The 25,096-nt window shown below is 43.5% G+C and overlaps 2 protein-coding genes and 1 long non-coding RNA gene across 10 annotated transcripts; 2 read left to right on the top strand and 1 right to left on the bottom strand.

Moving 5' to 3' along the window:
- The first annotated feature begins 506 nt into the window (after nt 1–506).
- On the top strand, nt 507–3,874 carry LOC121629663. 4 transcript variants are annotated; one of them, XR_006008404.1, is made up of 7 exons: nt 507–1,004; nt 1,154–1,916; nt 2,089–2,155; nt 2,413–2,477; nt 2,569–2,644; nt 2,815–2,904; nt 2,988–3,874. It is a non-coding gene; the product is annotated as an uncharacterized LOC121629663 (long non-coding RNA). The 4 variants fall into 4 exon arrangements; XR_006008405.1 differs by having other exon boundaries at nt 507–710; XR_006008406.1 differs by having other exon boundaries at nt 507–697.
- Nucleotides 3,875–5,854: 1,980 nt separating this feature from the next.
- Nucleotides 5,855–17,061, top strand: hnrnpd (heterogeneous nuclear ribonucleoprotein D). Of its 5 annotated transcripts, XR_006008402.1 has the most exons (9): nt 5,855–6,333; nt 7,031–7,199; nt 7,797–7,958; nt 12,848–12,979; nt 13,089–13,188; nt 15,126–15,281; nt 15,365–15,456; nt 15,801–15,902; nt 16,656–17,061. XR_006008402.1 is itself a non-coding variant. In XM_041969364.1 (8 exons), the coding sequence occupies exons 1-7, from the start codon at nt 6,167–6,169 to the stop codon at nt 15,430–15,432; spliced, it is 954 nt and encodes a 317-aa protein (XP_041825298.1). In that variant the 5' UTR covers nt 5,855–6,166; the 3' UTR covers nt 15,433–15,456; nt 15,801–17,061. The 5 variants fall into 5 exon arrangements, 3 of the variants coding, with proteins under 3 accessions (XP_041825298.1, XP_041825299.1, XP_041825297.1); XR_006008401.1 differs by having other exon boundaries at nt 15,365–15,902; XM_041969364.1 differs by having other exon boundaries at nt 15,801–17,061.
- si:ch73-234b20.5 (uncharacterized protein LOC449923 homolog) lies at nt 16,928–24,013 on the bottom strand. Its single transcript, XM_041969370.1, has 4 exons — nt 23,682–24,013; nt 23,256–23,345; nt 22,771–22,941; nt 16,928–17,640 (listed from the first exon to the last, which is right to left on the bottom strand). Exons 2-4 carry the CDS (start codon nt 23,256–23,258, stop codon nt 17,503–17,505), a joined length of 312 nt encoding a protein of 103 aa, XP_041825304.1. The 5' UTR covers nt 23,259–23,345; nt 23,682–24,013; the 3' UTR covers nt 16,928–17,502.
- Nucleotides 24,014–25,096: the final 1,083 nt, after the last annotated feature.

Below are 25,096 nucleotides of genomic sequence, written 5' to 3' on the forward strand. Positions count from 1 at the left end.
TTTCAAGAAAGGAGACTGGAATGTGTTGGTCCTGCTCTTGGAGGATCACACTTTTCAGTCTCCCTTGGGAAATTTACTCCAGGGTGATGGGAAGGAGGCTCTAGCTGATGTTGAATCTCTGGGTATTGTGGACTTTGTCTAGGTTGTGAAACGGTGGACCAGATTTGACCTTTGCAAAGATGTTGAGGGGGGTCATGAGAGTTTGACCATCTAGACTGTATGGGTTTGGTGGATTTGTAGAAGGCTTACAGTCGTGTTCCTCAAAGGATCATGCGGGGGGCTGCAGGTGCAAGAGGTGTTGGAGTCATCGTTGTGGCCTATCTGGTCCCAGGATGCCCAGAGCAAGAACTGTGTCGTCACTCTCCGCACAAAGCCGAACTAGTTCAGTGTGTGTTTGACTCGGCTGGGCTCACCCTGAGAGAACAAGTGCAACGCAGACGCATTCAGAGATGGCTTGAAAGGATGAAGTTGCTCCTCTGGATTTCAGGGATTCAGCAAAGGTGGTTTGGACATGGGATTAGGAGGCTTTCTGCTTCTGCCTACTTGGATGTTTTCCAGGCATGTCCTCCTCAGAGACCCAAGGACAGATCTAGGACTTGCTGTAAAGATTATATATTTTTGGCATGCCTTGGATGTGTTCTCTCCAGCTCTTGGAAGACCCCCAGGAGGAGCTGGAGAGAGGGATGTCTGGGAATGTGTGGCTTTAGAAGGTGGCTGGGCTCACCCTGAGAGCAAGTGCGATGCAGACGCATCCAGAGATGGCTTCAAAGGACAATGCTGCTGCTCTGGATTGAAGGGATTCAGCTGAGGTGGTTTGGACATCGGATTAGGAGGCTCTGATTTTCTCTACTTGGATGTTTTCCAGGCATGTCCTCCTCAGAGACCCAAGGACCGATCTAGGACTTGCTGTAAAGATTATATATTTTTGGAATGCCTTGGATGTATTCTCTCCAGCTCCTGGAAGACCCCCAGGAGGAGCTGGAGAGAGGGATGTCTGGGAAGGTGTGGCTGGGCTCACCCTGAGAGAACAAGTGCGACGCAGACGCATCCGGAGGTGGCTTGACATGGCAATGCTACTCCTCTGGATTGAAGGGATTCAGCTTGGATGAGGGATGTCTGGGAATGTGTGGCTGAAAGGGGCTTCCTTTGGAAGGTGGCTGGGCTCACCCTGAGAGAGCAAGTGCGACGCAGACGCATCCAGAGATGGCTTGAAAGGACGATGTTGCTCCTCTGGATTAAAGGGAATCAGCTGAGGTGGTTTGGACATCGGATTAGGAGGCTCTGATTTTCTCTACTTGGATGTGTTCCTGGCATGTCCTCCTCAGAGACCCAAGGACAGATCTAGGACTTGCTGTAAAGATTATATATTCTTGGCGTGCCTTGGATGTGTTCTCTCCAGCTCTTGGAAGACCCCCAGGAGGAGCTGGAGAGAGGGATGTCTGGGAATGTGTGGCTTTAGAAGGTGGCTGGGCTCACCCTGAGAGCAAGTGCGACGCAGACGCATCCAGAGATGGCTTCAAAGGACAATGCTGCTACTCTGGATTGAAGGGATTCAGCTGAGGTGGTTTGGACATTGGATTAGGAGGCTCTGATTTTCTCTACTTGGATGTTTTCCAGGCATGTCCTCCTCAGAGACCCAAGGACCGATCTAGGAGTTGCTGTAAAGGTTATATTTTCATTTGTGGATTTTTGGCCTTTGGCCTTGTATATGTTCTCTCGAGCTCCTCCTGAAATAACCCCAGGAGGAGCTGGAGAGAGGCATGTCTGGGTCAGTAGGTTCGAGTTTTCCAGGAGGACCAGCATGGGACGATACCAGCCTGAAGCTGCTTCCTGGGTGACCTGCTTCTACCTCAGTCTGTGTGGAGCACTCCATGTCCATCAGATCTCATCGTGCAAACGACTGCTTCCCCACATAAGTATGAAATTAAAATTTAATCTACCTTGTAAATTAAATGGATTTTATATTTAGCTATGATTCTGTTTAGTGTCGGTGGTATCCATGCAACTCCATGTTTCCAGACATGTTGCTTGAAGCATGTATGTTTCAAATTTGCTGCATTTTTTTTTTTCTCCCCCCCCCCCCTTCAGAGATGTATTCAAAGACTGGAGAGAGAAGGATGGTGACTTTCTCCCCAGATAACCAGCATGTAGAACAGTAAGTGTTAAAGTTGCAGCAACATCTTAAAGCAAAAATTTGTCATTCTTCTGAACTTTTTTTAACCTTTTCAGCTTGTGGAAGAGATGGAGTTGCACTTAGAGATCTGATGGATGGCCTCCATGGCGACAGTAGCATTAATCTTGATGGATGACCTGAGGAGATGAGATGCTGCTGGAAACTAATCCAAATGTAAGATCCCCTCCAACACCACCTGCAAGAAAATTTGAATTTCTAAATGTTTTATATTATTACAGACCTAAGGAGGAGATGAACTTGGAATAAACTTCAATGTGGACATGTGGAACCAGAACATTTGGAGGTATTTGAGATTCAGACTTTGTCCCTTTTTTTAAAAAAAATGTTTAGATATACTTTAAAATCATGTCCTTTTTTGTGTTTATAATTTTCAGGAAGTTTGGATTCATCCACATTCTCAGCCTGAACATAGATGACATCTGCTGAAGGTCATCAAATACCTGAACCCAGGTACGTAAGGTTGTATTGATGTCTGCATTTTACACCTAGGACTAAAACTCAAACCTTAATCAAGAAGCCTAGACTTACTCAAACATATTTCACACGGAGAATAAGCTTTTATGTAAAACTTCCAAATGTTTTACAATCAAAGATCTAAAGTCTTCATTCCAAACCTGCAGATGGTGTATTAGACTGGAGGCAGCTTTGAATCCTAGAACCTGACCAGACCCCAGACCCTCATCAACCAGTAACCCTGACGAGGAGTGTTGGTTTGTAATATCAGACTTAAATATGTAAAAATTTCTTTTTAAAATAAAATTGTAATCAAGATTATTTTTTTTTTAACATCCAGAATAACCCTTACAGAGCTGAGGTCTGATGTCATCTTCCTGGTTCATGCGTCTGGACTGAAACCATTTTTCTGATGGACTGGAAGGTGGAGGTGCTGCTGGGATGGTGTGACATGGATTTTTACTATCCAATCAGAACTGGGATTCTGGAAATATTCTTTCTCTAAAACATTTTCTACCACGGTGGTTGTACATAGTGTAGTGTGGGTGTGTTGTGCTGACACCTGCCTGATGTTCACCTGTGGTGGAAGTAATAAGTCTCAGTGTTAGAGGGGATAGAGGGGGGGTCGAGGAGGACTGGAGGTTGTGGCAATTGAAGTAGAGGCACTGTGGTGGGTGGGTGCTGCTCGCAGCTTATAGTGCTGCCGGCAGTGAAGACAGCTAAGTAGGGGAGCTGCATCCTGCTGGTTAGGAGGGGAGGCTGGATGCCTCCTTTAGGTAGCTAGGGACTGGGGATTAGTTAGTGCCTTGCCTGCGTGTCACTGAGCGCCTTTATCCATCTTTGTGACTGTGGCACTAGAGACTCCGTGATATGTCCTCCTGTGAGTCAACATCATGTGAAACTACAGAAATGATGTAATGGAATAAACACTGAGTATTTTTATTAAACTAAAAGTTTGTCACGTCTGATTTCTCTAACATTTTTAAGCCTTACATTAATTAAATTGCTGTTATTTTCCAGATGAAAAATGGAGGGGGAAATGCATTCAAGTCAGCTTTAAAGTGCATTTTGGAAACAATCAGAACAGGTCTATATGTGCTAATTCATCTGCAGGTGAAGGTTCCTGCAGAGATGAACAAGCTACTGATGGACCTGAAATGTGGTCCCAAACTAAACATGTCAATGGATAATGTTGCAGAGACACTGTATGGGAGAGATGTGCTGAGAATAAAGCATGGAGTGTTAAGTTTTGCCTGTCTCCCACTTGCCTCATTTCTGTTAATATTTACCCATCTGTGGCATTAATGTAAAAATGGAATGGATTATTATCTGTGTAGTTTCATAATATGGTATATCACCAATGAATGAGACTGAGATTTAGTGACAATGTTATTTTAATTGGGGTATGGAGAAGAATGGGGATTAAACTGTAAAGCTTTTTGAAAATGTTTTTAAAAAGGGAAAAATGAAGAAAATCCTGAGTTAATTTGTTTAAAGGCTACAGGCTCTACTGTGCTGCTGCCCCAGGATTGAGTTCCTACCTGGGCCCTTTGCTGCAGGTGTTCCTCACTGTCTCCCTTTCATGTCAACCTATTGTTGAATAAAGGCCACTAGAGCCCTCAAACCCTTTATTAAAAAATTAGGCATTTCATCTCGTAATGGAAATGTTACCCAGTAGTCCATTTCAGAAATCCACTGTCTTGAGCTGTTAAAATATATAAACTGATTTCCACTTTTAAAATGATTGAATATCTTCAGGGTTTAGTGGGGGTTTTCTGAAATTTTCTGCTGAATAAAAAGTTGATTTTTTTTTTTTCCAGGGGCTGTACAGCTTTGTTCTAATATGAAGCTTTATCAAATATGAATAAAACCATTACTTGATCATCATGGACCTTGTGAGGTTGAAGGCTAACTCCATTTCAACCAGGACATGACAGCACCTCTGGAGTTCTGACGGGACTTTCTGCAAATGAAGATCTGATGCAACGCCTGAGAATTTGGATGAGGAAAGATGTTGCTGCCTCCCGTTTAAAGCACTGAGAATGTGGAGCAGATGTAAACCTGAAGGAATGAAAACTAGCAGTGGTTAATGCAAACTGTCAAACTCAATGTGTGTTCTATAATGCCACATTGAGGTCCTCATTCATACATCATATTTAAGCCACTTATAACTAAGATTTAAAAAAGGCTCCTGAAAAATGAACCAGAGTTGTGTTGACATGTAATGGACAACTTTGCTAATAATATAGCTTAAAGATTTAATGTAAAATTGTTTTTTTGTGGTCTAGCATAAAATCTTTGTTCCATGTTTAATATGTGAAAAATCCCTAAACCAGGGATAGTTGGACAGAAATCAGGATTTTAGCAGCAACAAGGTGATTCCCAAACAGCTGTTAGCTGGAAACTCGGCTTATCTCAGCATGGAGGCAGAAACTGGACATGTGGAGGACAGAAGAGCCAGGATTAAAAACCATCTACAGCAGATGAACAGGATCTGAAAGTGATGTCCTGAAGAAATACAAATCCAGGACCTGAGATGCATCTGGACCTTCAGCTGATTCATCTGCTGTTGGCTGAAGACTCATCAGAAATGGTCTCCATGGAAACGTGGCTGTCAAGAAGCCGTTCTTAAGGAAGGGAAACGGGGAGGAAAGGCTGAGGTAGGTCACATGACACAAGAACTCAAAATCAGTGGCCAGGTCTGATTGAGGGATGGATTCTCCCCAGAACCTGACATTAACGTGATTGAAGCAGTGTGGGATCGTCTGGACAGAATGAAACAAAAGGCAGAAACATCCAAAGAACAACTTTGGAAAGTCTTTCAAGAACTCAGGATTTCTTAAATTCTTGAAGTCAGTAATGGTGATTAAGAATAAAGCTGCTCAAACAAAGTCTTCACCTTTTAAGCTCTTCATAATTGTAGAAATTGTTTTGCCTAATTGTTTGCAGATGTTTCTTATAAAAATTAGCAAGGTATTGAAATCACTGCATCTTTTAATAACTATTAGCCAGATTCAGCTTTTCCTCTTTTGCGCCGACCTTAATTTGTTTATCTTTACGTAAGCTATTTTAACGAACTGGATGATTGTCAAGTTGAATGTAGTTTTGTAAAACGTTTAACGAAATTACGGAGTACGTTTTTATCTGAAATGCACTCCGATACTATAGGTGGCGCTGTTTGCTCGCTGTTGCTTGGTTTGACCTCCTTAGAAAACCACAGAAGAAGACAGGCGATACGCCGATGAAAACAAGACACATAAATTAGCCGTATATATTTTTCATTGCAGAAAGTTGTTTTGATTAATGGAATAGTTTAAATATGTTAATCTAAACTTTATATTTAATTACGTTAGATAAGCTCGCGTGCTCTCGTAACATCTCACACTAAATATTAGCTAGCCTCTAGCTCTTGGCTAACTAGCTAGATTAGCTTCTGCTCGGTTTTTGACGTTTTTGTGGATTCCTTGTCGTTTTGCGGTGGCGCTTTGTTGAAAAATTAGTATCTTAAAAAGCTAAAACATGTCAGAAGATTATGAATTCAGCGAAGACCCGAACATGATGAGAATGGAGGAGGATGGAGAGGCTAACAGTGATGATCCGATGTCAGCGGCTGGGGACGGTGGCCTGATGGGGGGTGAGGCCGAGGGCTCCAGGATTGACGCCAGTAAAAATGAGGAGGATGAGGGGTACGGTAACGTTAGCGATGTTCATTTAGGGTTAAAGTATTTACACTATTTAAACCGAAACGTATAAGATGCCAGAGCTGATTTCTGGTTAGCCTCCTGAGGAGCCACTGGGATGTAGTTCTTATTGGACTCTGGATAAACCGCTCTGTTAATGACAGCGACATTATTCCACAGACATTAATACACAAGGATTATAAAGATGGATTAGTGGAAATTTTCTGTATTGAGTGTTCTGCTGTTTATTCTTTTAAATAGCCATCTTTAAAGTAGTAGCATTCAGGTTTGGATGCAGGTAGTTGCTGATCTTTCCTTTGACTGTAAATAATGTGTTGCTTTTAATAACTCGCCAGCTGTAAGACCCTACTATAACTTTCAGAGGTACGATGGACCTTTTTTCAGCTTTTTAGTCTGTCTGATTTACTTGTACCAAATGCAGTTGTTAGAATAAACTAATTTGGTGTAGGAAAATAAACTAAAACACCTGTATAGACTCAATGCTTACATTATGCTTACATTCCCCACCTGACCACAGCTCTGCAAATTAAAAAAGAAAAAAAAAATTAAGCATGTTTACTTGTTATTCACATGAACTGAGTATTTGCTTGGTTGCTGTCCAGCCTCACATGGTTTTCTTAGGTTCTACTTGTCTCATATAAACATAGATTCTCATTTTTCCCCACGTTTGTTCTGTCAACAGCAAAATGTTTGTTGGGGGGCTCAGCTGGGATACGACTAAGAAGGACCTGAAGGATTACTTTTCAAAGTTCGGGGAGGTTGTAGACTGCACGTTAAAACTGGACCCCATGACTGGGCGTTCAAGGGGATTCGGTTTTGTTCTCTTCAAAGAACCTGAAAGTGTTGATAAGGTATTTTCCTTCTGACATAAATAATAAACATTATTTTTGTGAATTGTCCCCAGTGTAGCTGTGATTAAAATGTGTTACTTTTATTATTATTAACAAAATTTAGCCCCAGTTTTGCTATTCTTAGTATCAAACTCAGTTTGTTTATTTTTTCTCTAACTATAAATCTGACATTTCCAGCTGCGCTTGTGAGGTACTGTCCTGCAGGTTTTACATGTTTCCCTGCTGCAACACACCTGTCTTGAATCAATGGGTCATCACCAGGATGCAGAACGTTTAATTTGAGAGAAGTGTGTTCTTGTTGGGAAACACTAAAACCTGGAGGAACCAGGTTTAAGAACCCTGGTCTGAAGTGCAAGTTGGATTAGACCAGTTTGATGGTCTGCTGTTACTGCTTCTAAAGATTGTCTTGTTTCCATGTTTTTAGCTCATTTTGTTTGACCAGCAACCTGAAAATATTTGGATTTGCACAGAAAGAAATGGGAGTAAAGTCTGATAAGACGGGCTGCACTAAGATTATCTAATATTTGTTTTGGGCTCAGAAAACTGGTGGAGATTTTCTGTATGAGCTGTTTATCAGTCATTTATTCCATGATGAAGGTTGCCTCGCAGAAGGAACATAAACTCAACGGGAAGGTGATCGACCCCAAAAAAGCCAAGGCCATGAAGAGCAAGGAGCCTGTGAAGAAGATCTTTGTTGGCGGTCTGTCTCCAGACACCCCTGAGGAGAAAGTCAGAGAGTATTTTGGTGCCTTTGGAGAGGTTTGTCTTTATTTCCTTAAATTCAGGGTTTGCTGTCTCTCTAGAGCAGTGATCCCCAACCCTGGTCCTCAAGGCCTGCAGGTCTTAGATGTCTCCCTGGTACAACACACCTGATTCAAACTGATGTATCTCTGACAAGCTCTGCTTGTTGTAGAAAAAAATTATCAAGAGTACGAAATGAGTAAAAGTATATAAGGTTTATGACAGGAGAAGTATTGAATACAGAATTACTTGCAAGTAATAAGAGTGGTCGTCTCAACTCGCGTGAAGTCGAGAGAAACTCGGGAGGCAAGAGGAAAAACAATTTCTGTAGAAAGAATCCTCCTTCCTGAAGACCTTGGGTGGACACACAACTCCAAGAGCTGGCGTCAAAACAACCTCATAGTTGTCTCCACCAGAACCAGTCTAAGGGTCTGAGGAAGGACCAGTTAAAGGTCATCTTACCCTCATAGTGAACTTTTAACAGAGCATGTATAGATTTTGAGGAAAATCCCGTATAAAAGAGAGAATTTGTTTAACTTCAGCAGAACAAGCACTGATTTCAGTCAGGGTTGGTACAGTCAGTTAGGTGAGTTTACTGCTTGAGTTTCTGTCTTGGTTTCGGGTTATTGTTTACATTGCTGGTGTGGGGCTCTGTCGTTAGCACCTTCTCTCTTCAACCAGTTGAGGCCGTGACGCGGGTCACACCCACTGTGTACTGCTCAGGGCAAAGCAGATAGAGGCGGTGATTTTGAGGAAAATCCCGTATAAAAGAGAGAATTTGTTTAACTTCAGCAGAACAAGCACTGATTTCAGTCAGGGTTGGTACAGTCAGTTAGGTGAGTTTACTGCTTGAGTTTCTGTCTTGGTTTCGGGTTATTGTTTACATTGCTGGTGTGGGGCTCTGTCGTTAGCACCTTCTCTCTTCAACCAGTTGAGGCCGTGACGCGGGTCACACCCACTGTGTACTGCTCAGGGCAAAGCAGATAGAGGCGGTTTCAGCCGGGTGCAATCAAGCAAAGTGTGCTCAGCTGTGTCAGCTCCAGGTACCTTTCCACACATGGTGCGCTGAAGCGTCAGCGAGGCGTCAGCCTTTGTGTCAGCCCACGTCGGGTTAAGACCACAAAGGGTAAAGACCTGCGAGTCTACCTGCGCGAGTCCACCGAGCAAAGGCACAAGCTTAACACTCCTCACAACTATATTAACGCACAATGTGCTTCAAACCATCCCTGTCAGATATGGGTACAGACCAAGACGTGTCACCCATAGACACTGCAATCCGCAAAAGCTGTCCTTTCCAATGGCATGCACGTCAGTCACACCCTCTGTTACCTTTGGTCTCTGGAACTGTCAGTCCGCAGTTAACAAAACAGAATTTATCAGTTCATTGATAAATCTCTCTGACATTCAGGTCCTAGCCCTGACTGAAACCTGGATCCGTCCAGAAAACACAGCTACACCAGCTGCCCTTTCTGTCAATGCAGAATTTAGCCAAACACCTCGCTCAGCTGGACGAGGAGGTGGAACGGGCATTCTTATTTCTAAAAAGTGGAACTTAACTTCTGTCCGTCCTATGGCTAACTGCTCATCACTTGAGTATCACTCAGTAAAGGTCTCAACACCCATCACTGCATACATTCTGGTCATTTACCGCCCTCCGGGTGGCAGTATAGCTGAGTTTGTCTCTGAAATGGACATGATTCTCTCTGACATTCCTGATGATGGCACACCACTAATTGTCATGGGAGACATGAACATTCACATTGACAAACCACAGGCAACTGACTTTCTGGCTCTTATCTACTCTTTCAATCTCAAACTGGTTCAGACTCCTCCAACACACAAAGCTGGTAATACTCTTGACTTGGTGCTGACCAGAAACTGCTCCACAGCCGACCTGTCTGTCACCCCGCTGCACCTCTCTGACCACTTCCTGGTTAAATTCTCTGTCTTCCTTCCTCATGTCAATCAAGCAGCTCCAAAAATGGTGTCCTACCGCAGAAACTTGAGATCCCTCAGACCTACACAGCTGTCTGATGAGGTTTACTCTACCCTCCCTTCCCACTCAGACTTCTCCTTACTGTCTGTTAATGAGGCTACAGAAACACTCTGCTCCTCTCTCGCCTCCTCTCTGGACAAACTCTGTCCTCTGGTGTCAAAACCAGCCAGACAAAACCCTCCCAGTCCATGGCTCACAGAGGCTCTAAGGGATCACAGAGCCGGACTCAGGGCGGCTGAAAGAAAGTGGCGCAAATCAAAAGAGCACACTGACTTGTCTGAGTAGCAGCAAAAACTCGTAACTTTCACATCCAGCCTAAAGGCGGCCAAGATAGCCTTTTATCAGAACAAGATCCGCAATGCTCCCAACACACGACAACTGTTCATGGTGTTTAACTCTCTTCTATCTCCACCACCTGCTCAGCCTCCCACTGTGCTGACTGCAGAAATGTTTGCTTCCTACTTCACTGAAAAGGTTGCTACCATCAGTAACCAATTCACTGAGCCTGACCAACTCAGCCTTACCAAACCAGCTACTGGTGCCTCACTCTGCTCCTTCCGCTGTCTGAATGAGGACGAAGTCTCTAAACTTCTAGTCAGCTCAAAACCCACAACCTGTCCTCTTGATCCTGTTCCCTCTGACATCCTGCAGAGCATTTTACCTACAGTCAAATCTGCAGTAACTCATATTATCAACTCCTCTCTTAAATCCGGTGTCTTTCCTTCTGCCTTCAAGCAAGCTCGGGTTACCCTGCTGCTGAAGAAACCCACACTCAACCCAGCCCAGGTTGAAAACTACCGGCCGGTCTCACTGCTTCCATTCATGTCTAAATTACTAGAGCGTGCCGTCTTCAGTCAGGTCTCACAGTTCCTCCAAGACAACAACCTGTTAGATCCATATCAATCTGGATATAGGCAAGGTCACTCTACTGAAACTGCTCTCCTGTCAGTTACTGATTCCCTACGGGTTGCCAGATCCACTGGTCAATCCTCAGTCCTTATACTGCTGGACCTGTCGGCTGCCTTTGACACTGTCAACCATCATATACTGTTCTCCAAACTCTTAGAGCTTGGCATCTCAGGATCTGTCCTCTCGTGGTTTACATCCTACCTCACAGGGAGATCATTCAAAGTATCTTGGCGAGGGGGCGTGTCCAGATCACATGGGCTGACAACAGGGGTGCCTCAGGGCTCGGTGCTCGGCCCTCTTCTCTTTTCCCTATACACCTCCTCACTCGGTGCAGTCATTAGCTCTCATGGTTTCTCCTACCACTGCTATGCAGATGACACTCAGCTTTTCCTTTCTTTCCCACCTGATGACACAACCGTCTCAATGCGAATATCAGCATGCCTTGCTGATATGTCTGCATGGATGAAGGATCGCCACCTTCAGCTAAATCTGTCCAAGACTGAGCTTATTGTCTTCCCAGCCAGTCCTTCTTTACCACCACAGATAAGCTTGCAGCTTGACTCAATCACACTAGTCCCTACATCTTCTACCAGGAATCTTGGTGTCATGGTAGACAACCAGCTGACCTTTAAGGATCATGTTGCCTCGGTTTCCCGGTCTTGCCGATTTGCTCTCTACAACATCAGAAGGATCAGACCCTACCTGACTGAACACACGACCCAGCTCCTGGTCCAGGCTCTGGTCATTTCACGCATTGACTACTGCAACTCCTTACTGGCTGGCCTGCCTGCATGCTCAGTTAAACCTCTGCAGATGATCCAGAACGCAGCAGCACGTCTGGTCTTCAACCAGCCCAAAAGAGCTCATGTCACTCCACTGCTAATTGCTCTTCACTGGCTTCCAGTTGCAGCGCATCAGATTCAAAGCTCTGCTTCTGGCTTACAAAACAATAACCCAAACGGCTCCGGGCTACCTTCACTCCTTAATCCAGAGCTACACTCCCTCTCGAAACTTGCGCTCTACCAGCGAAAGACGCCTAGTGCTCCCACCACAACGTGGCGCAAAATCAGTAGCTAGACTCTTCTCCTCTGTTGTTCCCCGGTGGTGGAACGATCTACCAAACTCCGTCCGATCCGCAGAGTCCGTATCCACTTTTAAGACCAAGCTAAAGACTCAGTTGTTTAAGGAGCATTTCCACATTTAGCTTAACTAAATGAGTCAGAAAGATTTGTCCAGCTTTTTGGCTCAACCAAGTACTGAAGAAGCTGTGTGCACTTATGCCCAAGATGATATTGTGTGATGAAATCATGCACTTATGCCCAAGTTGATATTATGTGATGAAATCATGCACTTATGACCTAGTTGATATTGTGTGATGAAATCGTGATCCTGTATTAAAAAAAAAAAAAAAAAAAAACAATTATATGCACTGCACTAGCACTACATGACAGCACCTGGGTCCAACTGGACTCAAAAGCGGTCTGACTATCACTTAATTATGACGTCCCATCTTGTTTGAATTCATGCTTGTGTTGTTCTTCCTCTCAAATGTAAGTCGCTTTGGATAAAAGCGTCTGCTAAATGACTGTAGAATAGAATAGAATAGAATAGAATATATGAAGAGAAGAAACCTTTAAAGTGAATAAAAGCGTGATGAGTAAAAACTAATATAGTAACAATCAGTGTAAATACAATTTAAAAATGAATATAGTAAAGGAAAGAATTATAGGTGTGATTATATTATATATAGAGCGTAATAAGTAAAATTTCTTCCACATGCTCCAGCCTGCTAATGAGCCATTAATTTGAATCAGGTGTGTTGCAGCAGGGAGACATCTAAGACCTGCAGGGTAGTGGGCCTTGAGGACCAGGGCTGGGAATCACTGAACTGGAGCTTCTGCGTTAACCTGCTTGTTATTAGTACATTAGTGTTTGTTGCAATGACAAAGTTCTGTTAGATAATGTGAACAGTGTTATTTCTTGCTTTCACTGATGTGACCAGGTGGAGTCGATTGAACTCCCCATGGAAAACAAGACGAACAAGCGGAGAGGGTTCTGCTTCATCACGTTCACAGAGGAAGAGCCGGTGAAGTTAATCATGGAGAAAAAGTACCACAATATTGGACTAAGCAAGGTACAGCTGGTTTCTACCTCCTGATAAAATACTCACTATTCAGTTCAAGTTATTTTCAGTCCAGTTATGGTCACTTGGTTAAAATCTGATGTGTGATTGGTTCCCTCAGTGTGAAATAAAGGTGGCCGTGTCGAAGGAGCAGTACCAGCAGCAGCAGTACTGGGGAGGTAGAGGGGGCTACTCGTCCAGGTCTCGAGGAAGAGGAGGTGGTGAGTTAAATACATGTACAGAAACCAGGCTTAGCTCCTAATAACTAAAGTCTCTATTCATTTTATTTATTTAATTGGGACAGTGTAGGTTAGTGTAAACATGCAGGATTATAACAAAGGATGCTAACTTCTGTAAGAATGGAAACACCATACGAAAAGAAATTATTTGATAAAATAAACATACAACAGTATGAATCTTTTTCAGTTTCACATACCTGGAATTAGATGTTTTGTAATTTTGTAGATCCGTTATGATTTGTAGGTTATGTGAAAATGAGTTAGAAAAATTATTAAAAAAAAAAAAAAAAAATATATATATATATATATATATATATATATATATATATATATATCCCCACAATGTATATAAAATATATGTTTTTATATTGGTTTAAAAATAATATTTATTTATTAGAAACAGACTATATTAACAGTAGTTACTCTCCTGCTTTGACTCTCCTATGAACTTAACAGACGTCCCATTCTTAATCAAATGTGTTCAGTGTGACGTTGGCCCACCCTCTGCAGCTATAACAGCTCCAGCTCTTCTTGGAAGGCTTTCCACAGGTTTAGGAGTGTTTGTAGGAAGTTGTGACCGTTCCTCCAGAAGCACATTGGTGAGGTCAGACTCTGATGTTGGATGAGACGGTCTGGCTCTCAGCCTCCGCTCTAATTCATCCCAAAGGTGTTTTATCGGGTTGAGGTCAGGACTCTGTGCAGACACCAAACTCACCCATCCATGTCTTTATGGTCCCTGGTTGGTCATGTTGGAACAGGAAAGGGCCGTTCCCAAACTGTTCCCACAAAGTTGGGAGCATGGAAATGTCCAAAATCTCTTGGTATTCCTTTCACTGGAACTAAGGGGCCAAGCCCAGCTCCTGAAAGACAACCCAAACCATAATCCCCCCTCCACCAAACTTTACACTTGGCACAATGCAGTCAGACCGGTACCGTTGTCCTGGCAACCGCCATACCCAGACTCTTCCATCAGATCGCCCGATGGTGAAATGCTCATCCCTCCAGAGAACGCGTCTCCACTGATCCAGAGTCCAGTGTCGGCGTTCTCTCCACTGCATCCGACGCTTTGCATTGCTTCTGGTGATGTGTGGCCTGGATGCAGCTGCTCGGCCGTGGAAACCCGATCCATGAAGATCTCTTCTGTCCTCGAGCTGATCTGAAGGCCACATGAAGTTTGGAGGTCTGTAGCAGTCGACTGCAGAAAGTTGCCGATCTTTGAGCACCGTGTTCCTCAGCATCCGCCGACCCGCTCAGTCATGTTAGGGGCCGACCACTTCATGGCTGAGTTACTGTCGTTCCCAGTCGCTTCCACTTTGTTGTGATGCCACTGACAACCGACTGTGGAATATTTAGGAGTGAGGAAACGTGTTGCACAGGTAGCATCCTATCACAGTACCACGCTGGAATCCAGTGAGCTCCTGAGAGAGACTCATTCCTTCACTAATGTTTGTAGAAACAGTCTGCATGCCTCGCTGCTTGGTTTTTATACACCCGTGGTCATGGAAGCGACTGGAACACCTGGTTTTAGTTTAGTTGGATGGGTGAGTGAAGACTTTTGGCTATGTAATGTAAATATATTTCTCCTACATTTTACAAATATAAAATGGAATAAAGGTTTAAATAAATACATTAAAAGCCTTAATAAAAAAATTAACTGAATAAAAGAAAATGTGTAACTGAATCAACATTTAGGTGAAACTGCATTTATTTTTCTAAAGTAATTTCTAGTTAATACTTTCTAAAACAATATTTAAGTAAATCTTAACATCTTAATGGACTTGGGCTTTGCACCGAAGGTAAAATTAGGAATTCATTCTGTTCTCATGGTGTTTTTTGACACGACTTTCAGGAACTTTTCTCCATCCTCGACTTTGAGAAGCAGCTTTTAAACCACCTGACTTCTGATTGTTTACCTGCAGGCCCCAATCAGAACTGGAACCAGGGTTACGGCAACTACTGGAATCAAGGTTATGGGAATTATGGGAATTATGGTTACGGTAATCAAGGATACGGAGGATATGGTGGCTACGATTACTCTGGTTACAACAACTACTATGGATATGGTGACTACAACAGTGAGTCTCTGTGCAGCAGAAGTCCAGTTTTTCTTTTTTACTTGGATGAAAATGTTTGAAATGTTTTATGTCTGACGCTGTAGATCAATCTGGTGGATACGGAAAGTCTCCACGACGTGGTGGTCACACCAACAGCTACAAGCCGTATTAAAGGGAAAAACTCGTCTTCAAGCAGGTGTGTAGTGACTAAAATAAACCTCTTACGTTAAACTTAAAGTAGTCATATTAACTTTGGTGTTTTTAATATTTTTTGCATAATTTCCTCATGTAAATTTCTTTTTCTCAGCACCCTCAAGTGCTTTACAGTAGTGGTAACATAGACGCTACGCTGTTGTGGCGATTATTTTTAACAGCCGGCCTTCTGCTGCCTCTTTTGCACCTTCTCTTTTTTAACTGTAAAGTTAACAGGTAAAGTACTGCTACTACAGTAAATGGATGCCAAAGTTAAGGATGTGCAAGGAAACAGAAAAGGAAGTATGTTGTCTCCTAACTCTGACATACCTTGTTTGTACCTGCCAGCGGAGCTTCCTTGCAGGCCATGAGCTGACTCCCAGATACTCTCAGGGCCCGCTCAATGCGGACCGGGTACGAGAAGCATACGCTCTCGAATGCTGCCATTTGGTATGGTCTTACAACATCCTGTATCAGCATTTCTAATCTAAACAATATGGGACACGTCCAGCTGTCTCTTCTTTCTTTCCATTTTAATTTATGTGCAACTGTTTTGTAATGTAAAACTTAAAATATACACATGTAATTGTCATTTTTTACAGGCCCTTACTCCCCCACAAGTAATGATTATAAATATGAAAAAATAACTATTTGCTTTTCAAAGGATACAAACAGCTTTCTCTGGACTTTCCAGTTCCTAATGTTAATATATGCATTCCTAATCTTTATCTCAAATGCTTGTTTCTTTATTTAGCCAGTAGTCCATGAGCTTAAACCTGCTTCGTATTTGGACTCTACTGTGTTGGGGGATAAAGTGCTTTATTTGTGTAATTGTACTCTTCTGTTTTGTTACTGACAGCGATGGAAAACACTCCTCTTTTTCCTCTTACAACCTTTGCTTAAACAAGAAGAATCAAAGTGTTGCTACATTTCCAGAATTTTGCATGTTAATGCTTCTTTTAATGTGTATTTTTAAAAGGTTTCTTCCATTTTTTTGTAGTAATTTTCGCTTTAACTTCACCTCAGGATCTCTAGTTTAACTTTCAGACTTTTTAAAGATGTAAAATGTTAAAATAATTTGTTTTTTCTTATTGTTTTTAATTATCGGACATTAAAAACACGGGGATTCCTATTTTTTTCTTTCTGTGATTGGACGGTTTGTGGTTCGTCTGCAGCTGATTTGCTTTGTTTTGTTTCCTGCAGGCGTCAGTGATGAACGTCTGCTGTGCGCTGGCGGAGAACTGGCCAGAGAGATGATCCGACAAAGTTCACATAGCTAGTTATAATAAACTTAACCAAGACTGCTATGACCTCCAGTTAGTTTCCTCTATATTTACTGCAGCATTTCCATTTATTTAGATTGCTTCACACTTTGACCCTCCTTTTTTGTGTTTAATGTTCTCTGATGCTAATTGTGAGTTGCTTCATTTATTCCTTGATTGATTTGAACAAACCACTCATTTCCAGTTCTGTGGCAGCAAATAAAGAATTTCCCTCTTTATCAGTCATATGATACATGTTATTACAGCGACTGACAGACAAACATACATTATATATACACGCTGTGTTGGACATTTAAAAAGCATCAAATAAAAACAACGACCACTCACTTGGATGCATCATTACTGGTTTTGATGTCGTGAATATCAGTGGTTACCAACCTGAGGACCCCGGCCCCCTCCATGTTAGTGTTTTCAGGCTCCCCCAACACTGGTTCCATGTGAATAAGAACACCCAGATGATAAAACACCCCAACTTGTCTGTGTGGACATGGCCTTCATTTAAATCACTGAACAGTTAAAGCCTCTGGGACCCCTTGTGCTCTTTGGGGGACCCCTTGGAGGTCCAGGGACCCTAGGTTGGGAACCACTTGTGTAAATTACTTTTGGAGTGTTCAGGATGTTTAATTCAGTCATTACAGTCACCTCATCAGGTAACACTTAGCCTTTAACTGTACAGACACACTTTTAAAAGATAAATTTGTGAGTGCAATTACAGCCGTGGAGGACGAGCTTCGCAGCTTTCAGTCCCGAGCAGATGGAGAGGACGCTCATATAACTTTGGTGGCAGCGAGGATGATGAGGATCAGGACGATCAGCACCACCACACCGATGATAATCATCATTTTAATGTTCTTCCACCAGTACTTCCGGGCCACCCGCGTGGATGTCCTCTGGAAGGAGTCGGCCTGAAAGAAGAGTGACATAAAACAGCTGCGACAATGGAAGTGCTTCAAAACACAGAAAGAACTGGTCCTGAGACTGACGTGTACTAACATTATGCAAAGCAGGGACAAAATGTGTGTTCCTCTAAAGAAGTGGATATCAGGAGGCATCCAAGAGGGCTTGAAATGTCAAAGATATAATTAATATACTTTAAAAATGATAATAAGCACAGATTTTTATTCTAATAATGATTTGAACTGGTTTCATCAGTATCTGCTGCGGGATGTGTTGCCCTCAGTCACTGGACCAGTTATCTGAATTTTAACCACAGCAAGGTTCAAAACCAGAGCCAGAATGACACCAGTATAACACACCAACAGTGATGCGTCTGAAACGGTCTGAAACCAGTATAACACACCAAAAGCGATGCGTCTGAAACGGTCTGAAACCAGTATAACACACCAAAAGCGATGCGTCTGAAACGGTCCGACACCAGTATAACACACCAACAGCGATGCGTCTGAAACGGTCCGACACCAGTATAACACACCGACAACCGTGCGTCTGAAACGGTCCGACACCAGTATAACACACCGACAACCGTGCGTCTGAAACGGTCCGACACCAGTATAACACACCGACAACCGTGCGTCTGAAACGGTCCGACACCAGTATAACACACCGACAGCGATGCGTCTGAAACGGTCCGACACCAGTATAACACACCGACAGCGATGCGTCTGAAACGGTCCGACACCAGTATAACACACCGACAGCGATGCGTCTGAAACGGTCCGACACCAGTATAACACACCGACAGCGATGCGTCTGAAACGGTCCGACACCAGTATAACACACCGACAGCGATGCGTCTGAAACGGTCCGACACCAGTATAACACACCGACAACCGTGCGTCTGAAACGGTCCGACACCAGTATAACACACCGACAGCGATGCGTCTGAAACGGTCCGACACCAGTATAACACACCGACAGCGATGCGTCTGAAACGGTCCGACACCAGTATAACACACCGACAGCGATGCGTCTGAAACGGTCCGACACCAGTATAACACACCGACAGCGATGCGTCTGAAACGGTCCGACACCAGTATAACACACCGACAGCGATGCGTCTGAAACGGTCTGAAACCAGTATAACACACCAAAAGCGATGCGTCTGAAACGGTCCGACACCAGTATAACACACCAACAGCCGTGCGTCTGAAACGGTCCGACACCAGTATAACACACCGACAGCGATGCGTCTGAAACGGTCCGAAACCAGTATAACACACCAAAAGCGATGCGTCTGAAACGGTCCGAAACCAGTATAACACACCAAAAGCGATGCGTCTGAAACGGTCCGACACCAGTATAACACACCAACAGCCGTGCGTCTGAAACGGTCCGACACCAGTATAACACACCGACAGCGATGCGTCTGAAACGGTCCGACACCAGTATAACACACCAACAGCGATGCGTCTGAAACGGTCCGAAACCAGTATAACACACCAAAAGCGATGCGTCTGAAACGGTCCGACACCAGTATAACACACCAACAGCGATGCGTCTGAAACGGTCCGACACCAGTATAACACACCGACAGCCGTGCGTCTGAAACGGTCCGACACCAGTATAACACACCGACAGCCGTGCGTCTGAAACGGTCCGACACCAGTATAACACACCGACAGCCGTGCGTCTGAAACGGTCCGACACCAGTATGACACACCGACAGTGATGCGTCTGAAACGGTCCGACACCAGTATAACACACCGACAGTAACACACCGACAGCGACGCGTCTGAAACGGTCCGACACCAGTATAACACACCGACAGCGACGCGTCTGAAACGGTCCGACACCAGTATGACACACCGACAGTGATGCGTCTGAAACGGTCCGACACCAGTATAACACACCGACAGCGACGCGTCTGAAACGGTCCGACACCAGTATAACACACCGACAGCCGTGCGTCTGAAACGGTCCGACACCAGTATAACACACCGACAGCCGTGCGTCTGAAACGGTGCGACACCAGTATAACACACCGACAGCCGTGCGTCTGAAACGGTCCGACACCAGTATAACACACCGACAGCGACGCGTCTGAAACGGTCCGACACCAGTATAACACACCGACAGCGACGCGTCTGAAACGGTCCGACACCAGTATAACACACCGACAGCGACGCGTCTGAAACGGTCCGACACCAGTATAACACACCGACAGCGACGCGTCTGAAACGGTCCGACACCAGTATAACACACCGACAGCGTGCGTCTGAAACGGTCCGACACCAGTATAACACACCAACAGCGACGCGTCTGAAACGGTCCGACACCAGTATAACACACCGACAGCCGTGCGTCTGAAACGGCCCGACACCAGCATAACACACCGACAGTGATGCGTCTGAAACGGTCCGACACCAGTATACCACACCAACAGCGTGCGTCTGAAACGGTCTGACACCAGTATAACACACCGACAGCGACGCGCCTGAAACAGTCCGACACCAGTATTGGTTAAATGCTGATGGGGGGGCTCACATCAGCCTGAATGAGTGTAAATAAATGACACAGCAGGAAGATGGTGAAAAGTAAAAGATTGAAACCCCAACAGTTACCTAGAAAACGTAGTTAAAGGTTTGTAGAATGAAAAGAGAAATTATTTAAATTGTTACTAAAAGTTAGAACAAAGTCTAAAGTCTCAGCTCGCCGCCGTTATCTGGTAATCGGATAAAGATAGAAGGTTCTATCTCTATCAGCTTTTCTCCAAATTTGGTCAATTTTGTTTAAATAAACATTTTACACCAAACTGTCTCATAACCTTTAAAATCTGAGGTGTTTAATGGTGCAAAAATGTTCATTTTGGAGACCTGAAAGTCTCTGAAAGCTGCTCTAATTTGGCCTTTTTATAGTTAATGTTCACATATTCTTCTATGAGCTGACAGCTTTAGAGCAACAGCTGTATTATTCCAGATTTGTCTTTACCCAGAAAATCTTTTCTGTCTCTGAAGGCAAGCCTGAAACTTTCTCTATTTTTGCTTTGTGCCATTTTTATTTATTCATTACCAGTAACTGGTGAACTGATAATTACACATCATCCTTCACTAAAGGTGTTTAAAAAGGCCCTGTGGTTGCAGAGAAGCAGGCACACTAATCTTAGCTCCTGCTGTTAAGTGATTTCATGGGAATGTGTCTGGCTGTGAATTAAATCTGTGTTTATAGATGGTCAGAAGTTTCAGCAACATGATGACATGGAAAAAGAACATTTACTGAAGCCATCTGTAGATGCCTTACGTGACTCTCAGAGCTTAAAACTCTGCATTTGACTCGTTTGATGACGTCTGTTGTGTAAATTTCTGTAACTGTTGTACAGTAGCGTCCGAAGCTGAGAAACCACCATACAACCTTTTATCTGGGACGCCGCGTGACATTGCAGCTGACTTTTGCTTGACGCATCACATCACACGCTAGCGAGCGGACAGAAACCCACCGGCTGGTTTAAATAGACACCGTGGCCGATTTAAGAGACAACTTTTTTCTTTATGAGGCAACAAGACCAAAATGGCATCATGTTGCTCTCGTGAACGTGAAAGGGGACAGCAAACGCAGACGGCCCCCTGCAGTAATTCCTGCCCAGTCGCAGACAAAGCTTCTCGTGGAGGATGAAATGACCGGACCAATAGGAACTTTTTCCTTGTTCTTGCGGTCTTGAGAGCAAGAACAAGGTTCTCTCTTCTCACAGAGTATGCAACAAGCTTCACAAGAACACTTTATCAGAGGAAGGAAAGAAAGAGATGAGACCAGGGTCAAGATGGACTGTGTTTTACTGGCTGGAGAGAACCCAGAATGCAGGCAGGATGAAGGATGAGGATTAGCCGTCGATGGGGGCATTGAGAAAACCTGCTGAGGTTCTGTAGTGCATCTTTAGAAAGAGTCTGGACTGTTTCCACCGCGGTGCCTCTTCGTCCGGACTGCAGACGCTGTTCATTTCATCATCAATCTCTTTAAATTTACTCTGAGTAACATTTTATGAGATGCTGCTGTAAACTCGTTCAGAGAATCAGTCGATTATTGACCAACCAGAACGATGTGTGTGTGTGTGTGTGTGTGTGTGTGTGTGTGTGTGTGTTGCACAATGTAGCTGTTGGTCTACTTTATTAAAGTTCTTTCATAAATAAAAGTTGCAGATGCAGATAAATACTAATAAAAAGGTCTACATACATTCATTTACTGTACCACTTAGTCCATTACGGGTCGCGGGTAAGCTGGAGCCCATCGCAGCATTAACAGGTGAGAGGCAGGTACACCTGGACAGGTCACCAGTCCATCGCAGTTACATGTCAGGATTAAACATTTAGTTCTTACCTCTTAGAGCTTTTTTTTTTTTTTAAAGGCTTCTGCTGAATGAGTCGATCTCTGCAACCACAAGGTCGGTTTGAATACTTCTGGAGTCATAGAAAGAGGAGATTTTGATGTGTAAACATCGGTGTGTTAGTGGTGAAGAACAAAAGAAATGGAGCACAAAGCGCAAATGCAAAGTTCCAGGTTTGCCTAAAAAAACCAAGACAAACACTTTCAGGCTGAAAGTGTGTTTAAAGTGATGCAGCTGTAGCTCCAAACCTTCATCAGATCATCAAACAATATGTGAACATTTTCTCTGAAGGCCGAGCTGGAGGTTAAAGTGCAGACAGTAAAGATCTCCAGCATTTGCTCAGTCTGGGGACGTCAGCTTGTAAGAGGTTAAGAAATGTGACGTTTTGTGAGTTAATGCTGGAAGCTGCAGTTACACTCTGGCTTGTGTGAACGTGTCAGAGCATGTTTTTATGAAGGCTAAGATGAGATGGGGTTGGATTTAAGTTCTGATCTGATAAACGTGCAACATGGCTTCTGTTTCAACTCTGAATGATGGTTTCTTCCCTTTCCCATCAGACGTTGGACTATTGGAAGGAATTTGGCCCAGTTTGGAGCAGGTGTGTAGTTTTGGATAAGGTTTGAATCAGATTGTGTCCATGGAGATGTCTGAGAAATGTGTGGCACCGTTAACCACTAACACTCCCGTGTGTGTTAAAATGAGTCAAACATGAAGGAGATGAGCTCATCAGGCTCAAACGCCATCTTTATCTAGGACTTACAGACGCCTGCAGGTCGTCCGTCTTGCCGATCAGATCGTCCAGTCTGTCTCCCCTCTCCAGCACTTTGTTGATGTTGTCTTTCAGAATAACTTTGACCTCGTTCACCTGAGTCTGCACCTGGTCGAGCTTCTGGGCCGAGCCTGAGGCGGGTGGCTGAGAGTTCATGTCAGCCTGCGGGAAACGGCGGAGGAGAAGTGGTCAGTTTAGAAACGCCAAACGTTTCCTGTCCAGGAAACTGAAAGCCTGACAGCTTCACTCTGAAGGCCAGATTTCACTTCCTGCTTCTGTGTTAACGGGAAGCAGAGCCGTCAGCTGTGGGTCGCTTCAACACAGCCACCCCAGCCCAAATCTGCCTAAATGTCTAAGAATTTCATTTTAAATAACATAAAAGAAGAAAACCATGTCTTTTTTTGTGATTTCAGAAAGACAAACTTTTTAGATGAGCTCTAAGCTAAAGTTAAGAGTGAAGATATGACACCACTCACCATGACAGCAGTTAATCAGTCCAAGCCAGCAAAACGCAGCCTCATACAGATCAAATGAACCAGAAATCCTCCCAGCACAGTCCAGTCCAGCTAGAGTGATAAACACAAACAGTGATCGGCGTACGGTCGCATAACAAACGTCTGCTGAGGGTTGCACCTCTGCCCAGTTACTCATTAACTACCAGTTGCCTCAATCAAAATCCCGCTGGCTTTACTGGAGCGGATCAGCACTAAGAAGTAGGTTTACTCTGTTCATGAACAAGCCGTACTTTCATTTCCTGCTTTTCAGAAACTCGGCTGCCTCACATTTATCACAGAAAAGAGACAAAAGCCCCTGGATTAGCTGTAACATCTAAAAGAAAAAGAGCAAAGTCGTGTGGAGCAGCTGGTGAAAACCTGTTAGTCCCAGTTCTACGTTTTACCTACCATCAGCTGTCAGAGGATCAACTGATATGTCCGGGCAAAGGGCTCAGTGTTTGCAGCACAGGGATATTTGCAAGGCAATAAAGGGGTGAAGTCACTGCATTTCCTCATCCTGTGTTGTGCAGCTCATTTCATCAGAAAGAGGAGGACGACACTTTACTGCTGCCGAGGAGTTTAAATCACATCTGATTCTAACTGTGTTCGTCTATTTCCACAGAAAGCATGAAGGGTCGTGTTTAACGCTTCTGGTTGGACTTCAGACAAACTAACTTTAGGGAAAATCCTCTGTTTTTCTTTCTTTGAGCTCATGTACATGTTTTGGATCTTTTATAACTGACATGTTTTTGTTTAGATCTTTGTCTTCTTCGTGTTTGTAATGTATTTTTTGGGGGATATTTTTAATCTTTTTAGGATATTTTAACAAAAGACACAACTTCAGCCTTATTGTATGTGTTGTTTTGTAGATGTACTTGCTTGTTTATCTTATTTGGTGCTTTTCTTTGTCTTCATTCTGTCTCTGTAAGCAGATAAAGACAAACAAGCTAAAATCAATAGTTTGTACTTGTTTGTTTTTAGCAGTGACTTCATGTCTGTTTTCTTTTTTTCAGCTTGTTTAAAAAAAGTCGATGCTACACTGATTATTTCATGACTGTAGGACATCTCATGAAAATCGTGGCAGTAATTCCTTGATCTTAATTTATTGAAACTAAATCTACATCCTGAAACAACTTGTCATGTGTTAGTCCAGATTAAAAACAATGTTTGGCCCAGATTTGGCCTTGACTAAGTGTGAGTGTTGCTCAGTCACATGACCACCACATAAGGAAGGCTTCCCATGTTAGGACCACTTCTGGCTCACAAAATACCTCCCGTAACCCAAGTCCAGGCCAGCAACTGACATCTGGACCACTTCTGGCCCACACGACATCTGCCAGAGTTGTAAGTGAGCTGTAAGTGCCAAAAGTGGCCCAGATTAGGCCCAAACATGTTTGCTAAGTCTGAATGGTCATGGAAGTCTAAATGTGAAGAGGATGAAGAAGAGCAGTGGTTAGATAAGAGCTGTCATATAACCAGAACATTTACTGCTCCATTCATGGCTTTAGATGCTTCTTATTCGGGTTTTTGTGGTTAATCATCAGCATGTCGAATAAATACTTAAACAGTTGTATATGTGCACTAAGAAGTTTAGAGAAGGTCATATGTTCAGCTGTGCAGGTTATGTTCATTCTGACATCATACATGAGCCAAATTTCCCTAACTTCTTCTGAGTTGTGTATTAGTGAACATGCAATATGGCGGTTTAGGCAAAAAGCGTGTCTGTCTGTCCATAAAAGAAACAGCACACAGAAATAACTTAAGACAAATAAAGTTAAACAGAGTCAGTGTGGGTTGATTAAACCTGCCTTGAAGTGCTTGTT

This window comes from Melanotaenia boesemani, chromosome 19 (assembly GCF_017639745.1).
Source record: "Melanotaenia boesemani isolate fMelBoe1 chromosome 19, fMelBoe1.pri, whole genome shotgun sequence".
In the NCBI taxonomy this organism is placed as follows: Eukaryota; Metazoa; Chordata; class Actinopteri; order Atheriniformes; family Melanotaeniidae; genus Melanotaenia; species Melanotaenia boesemani.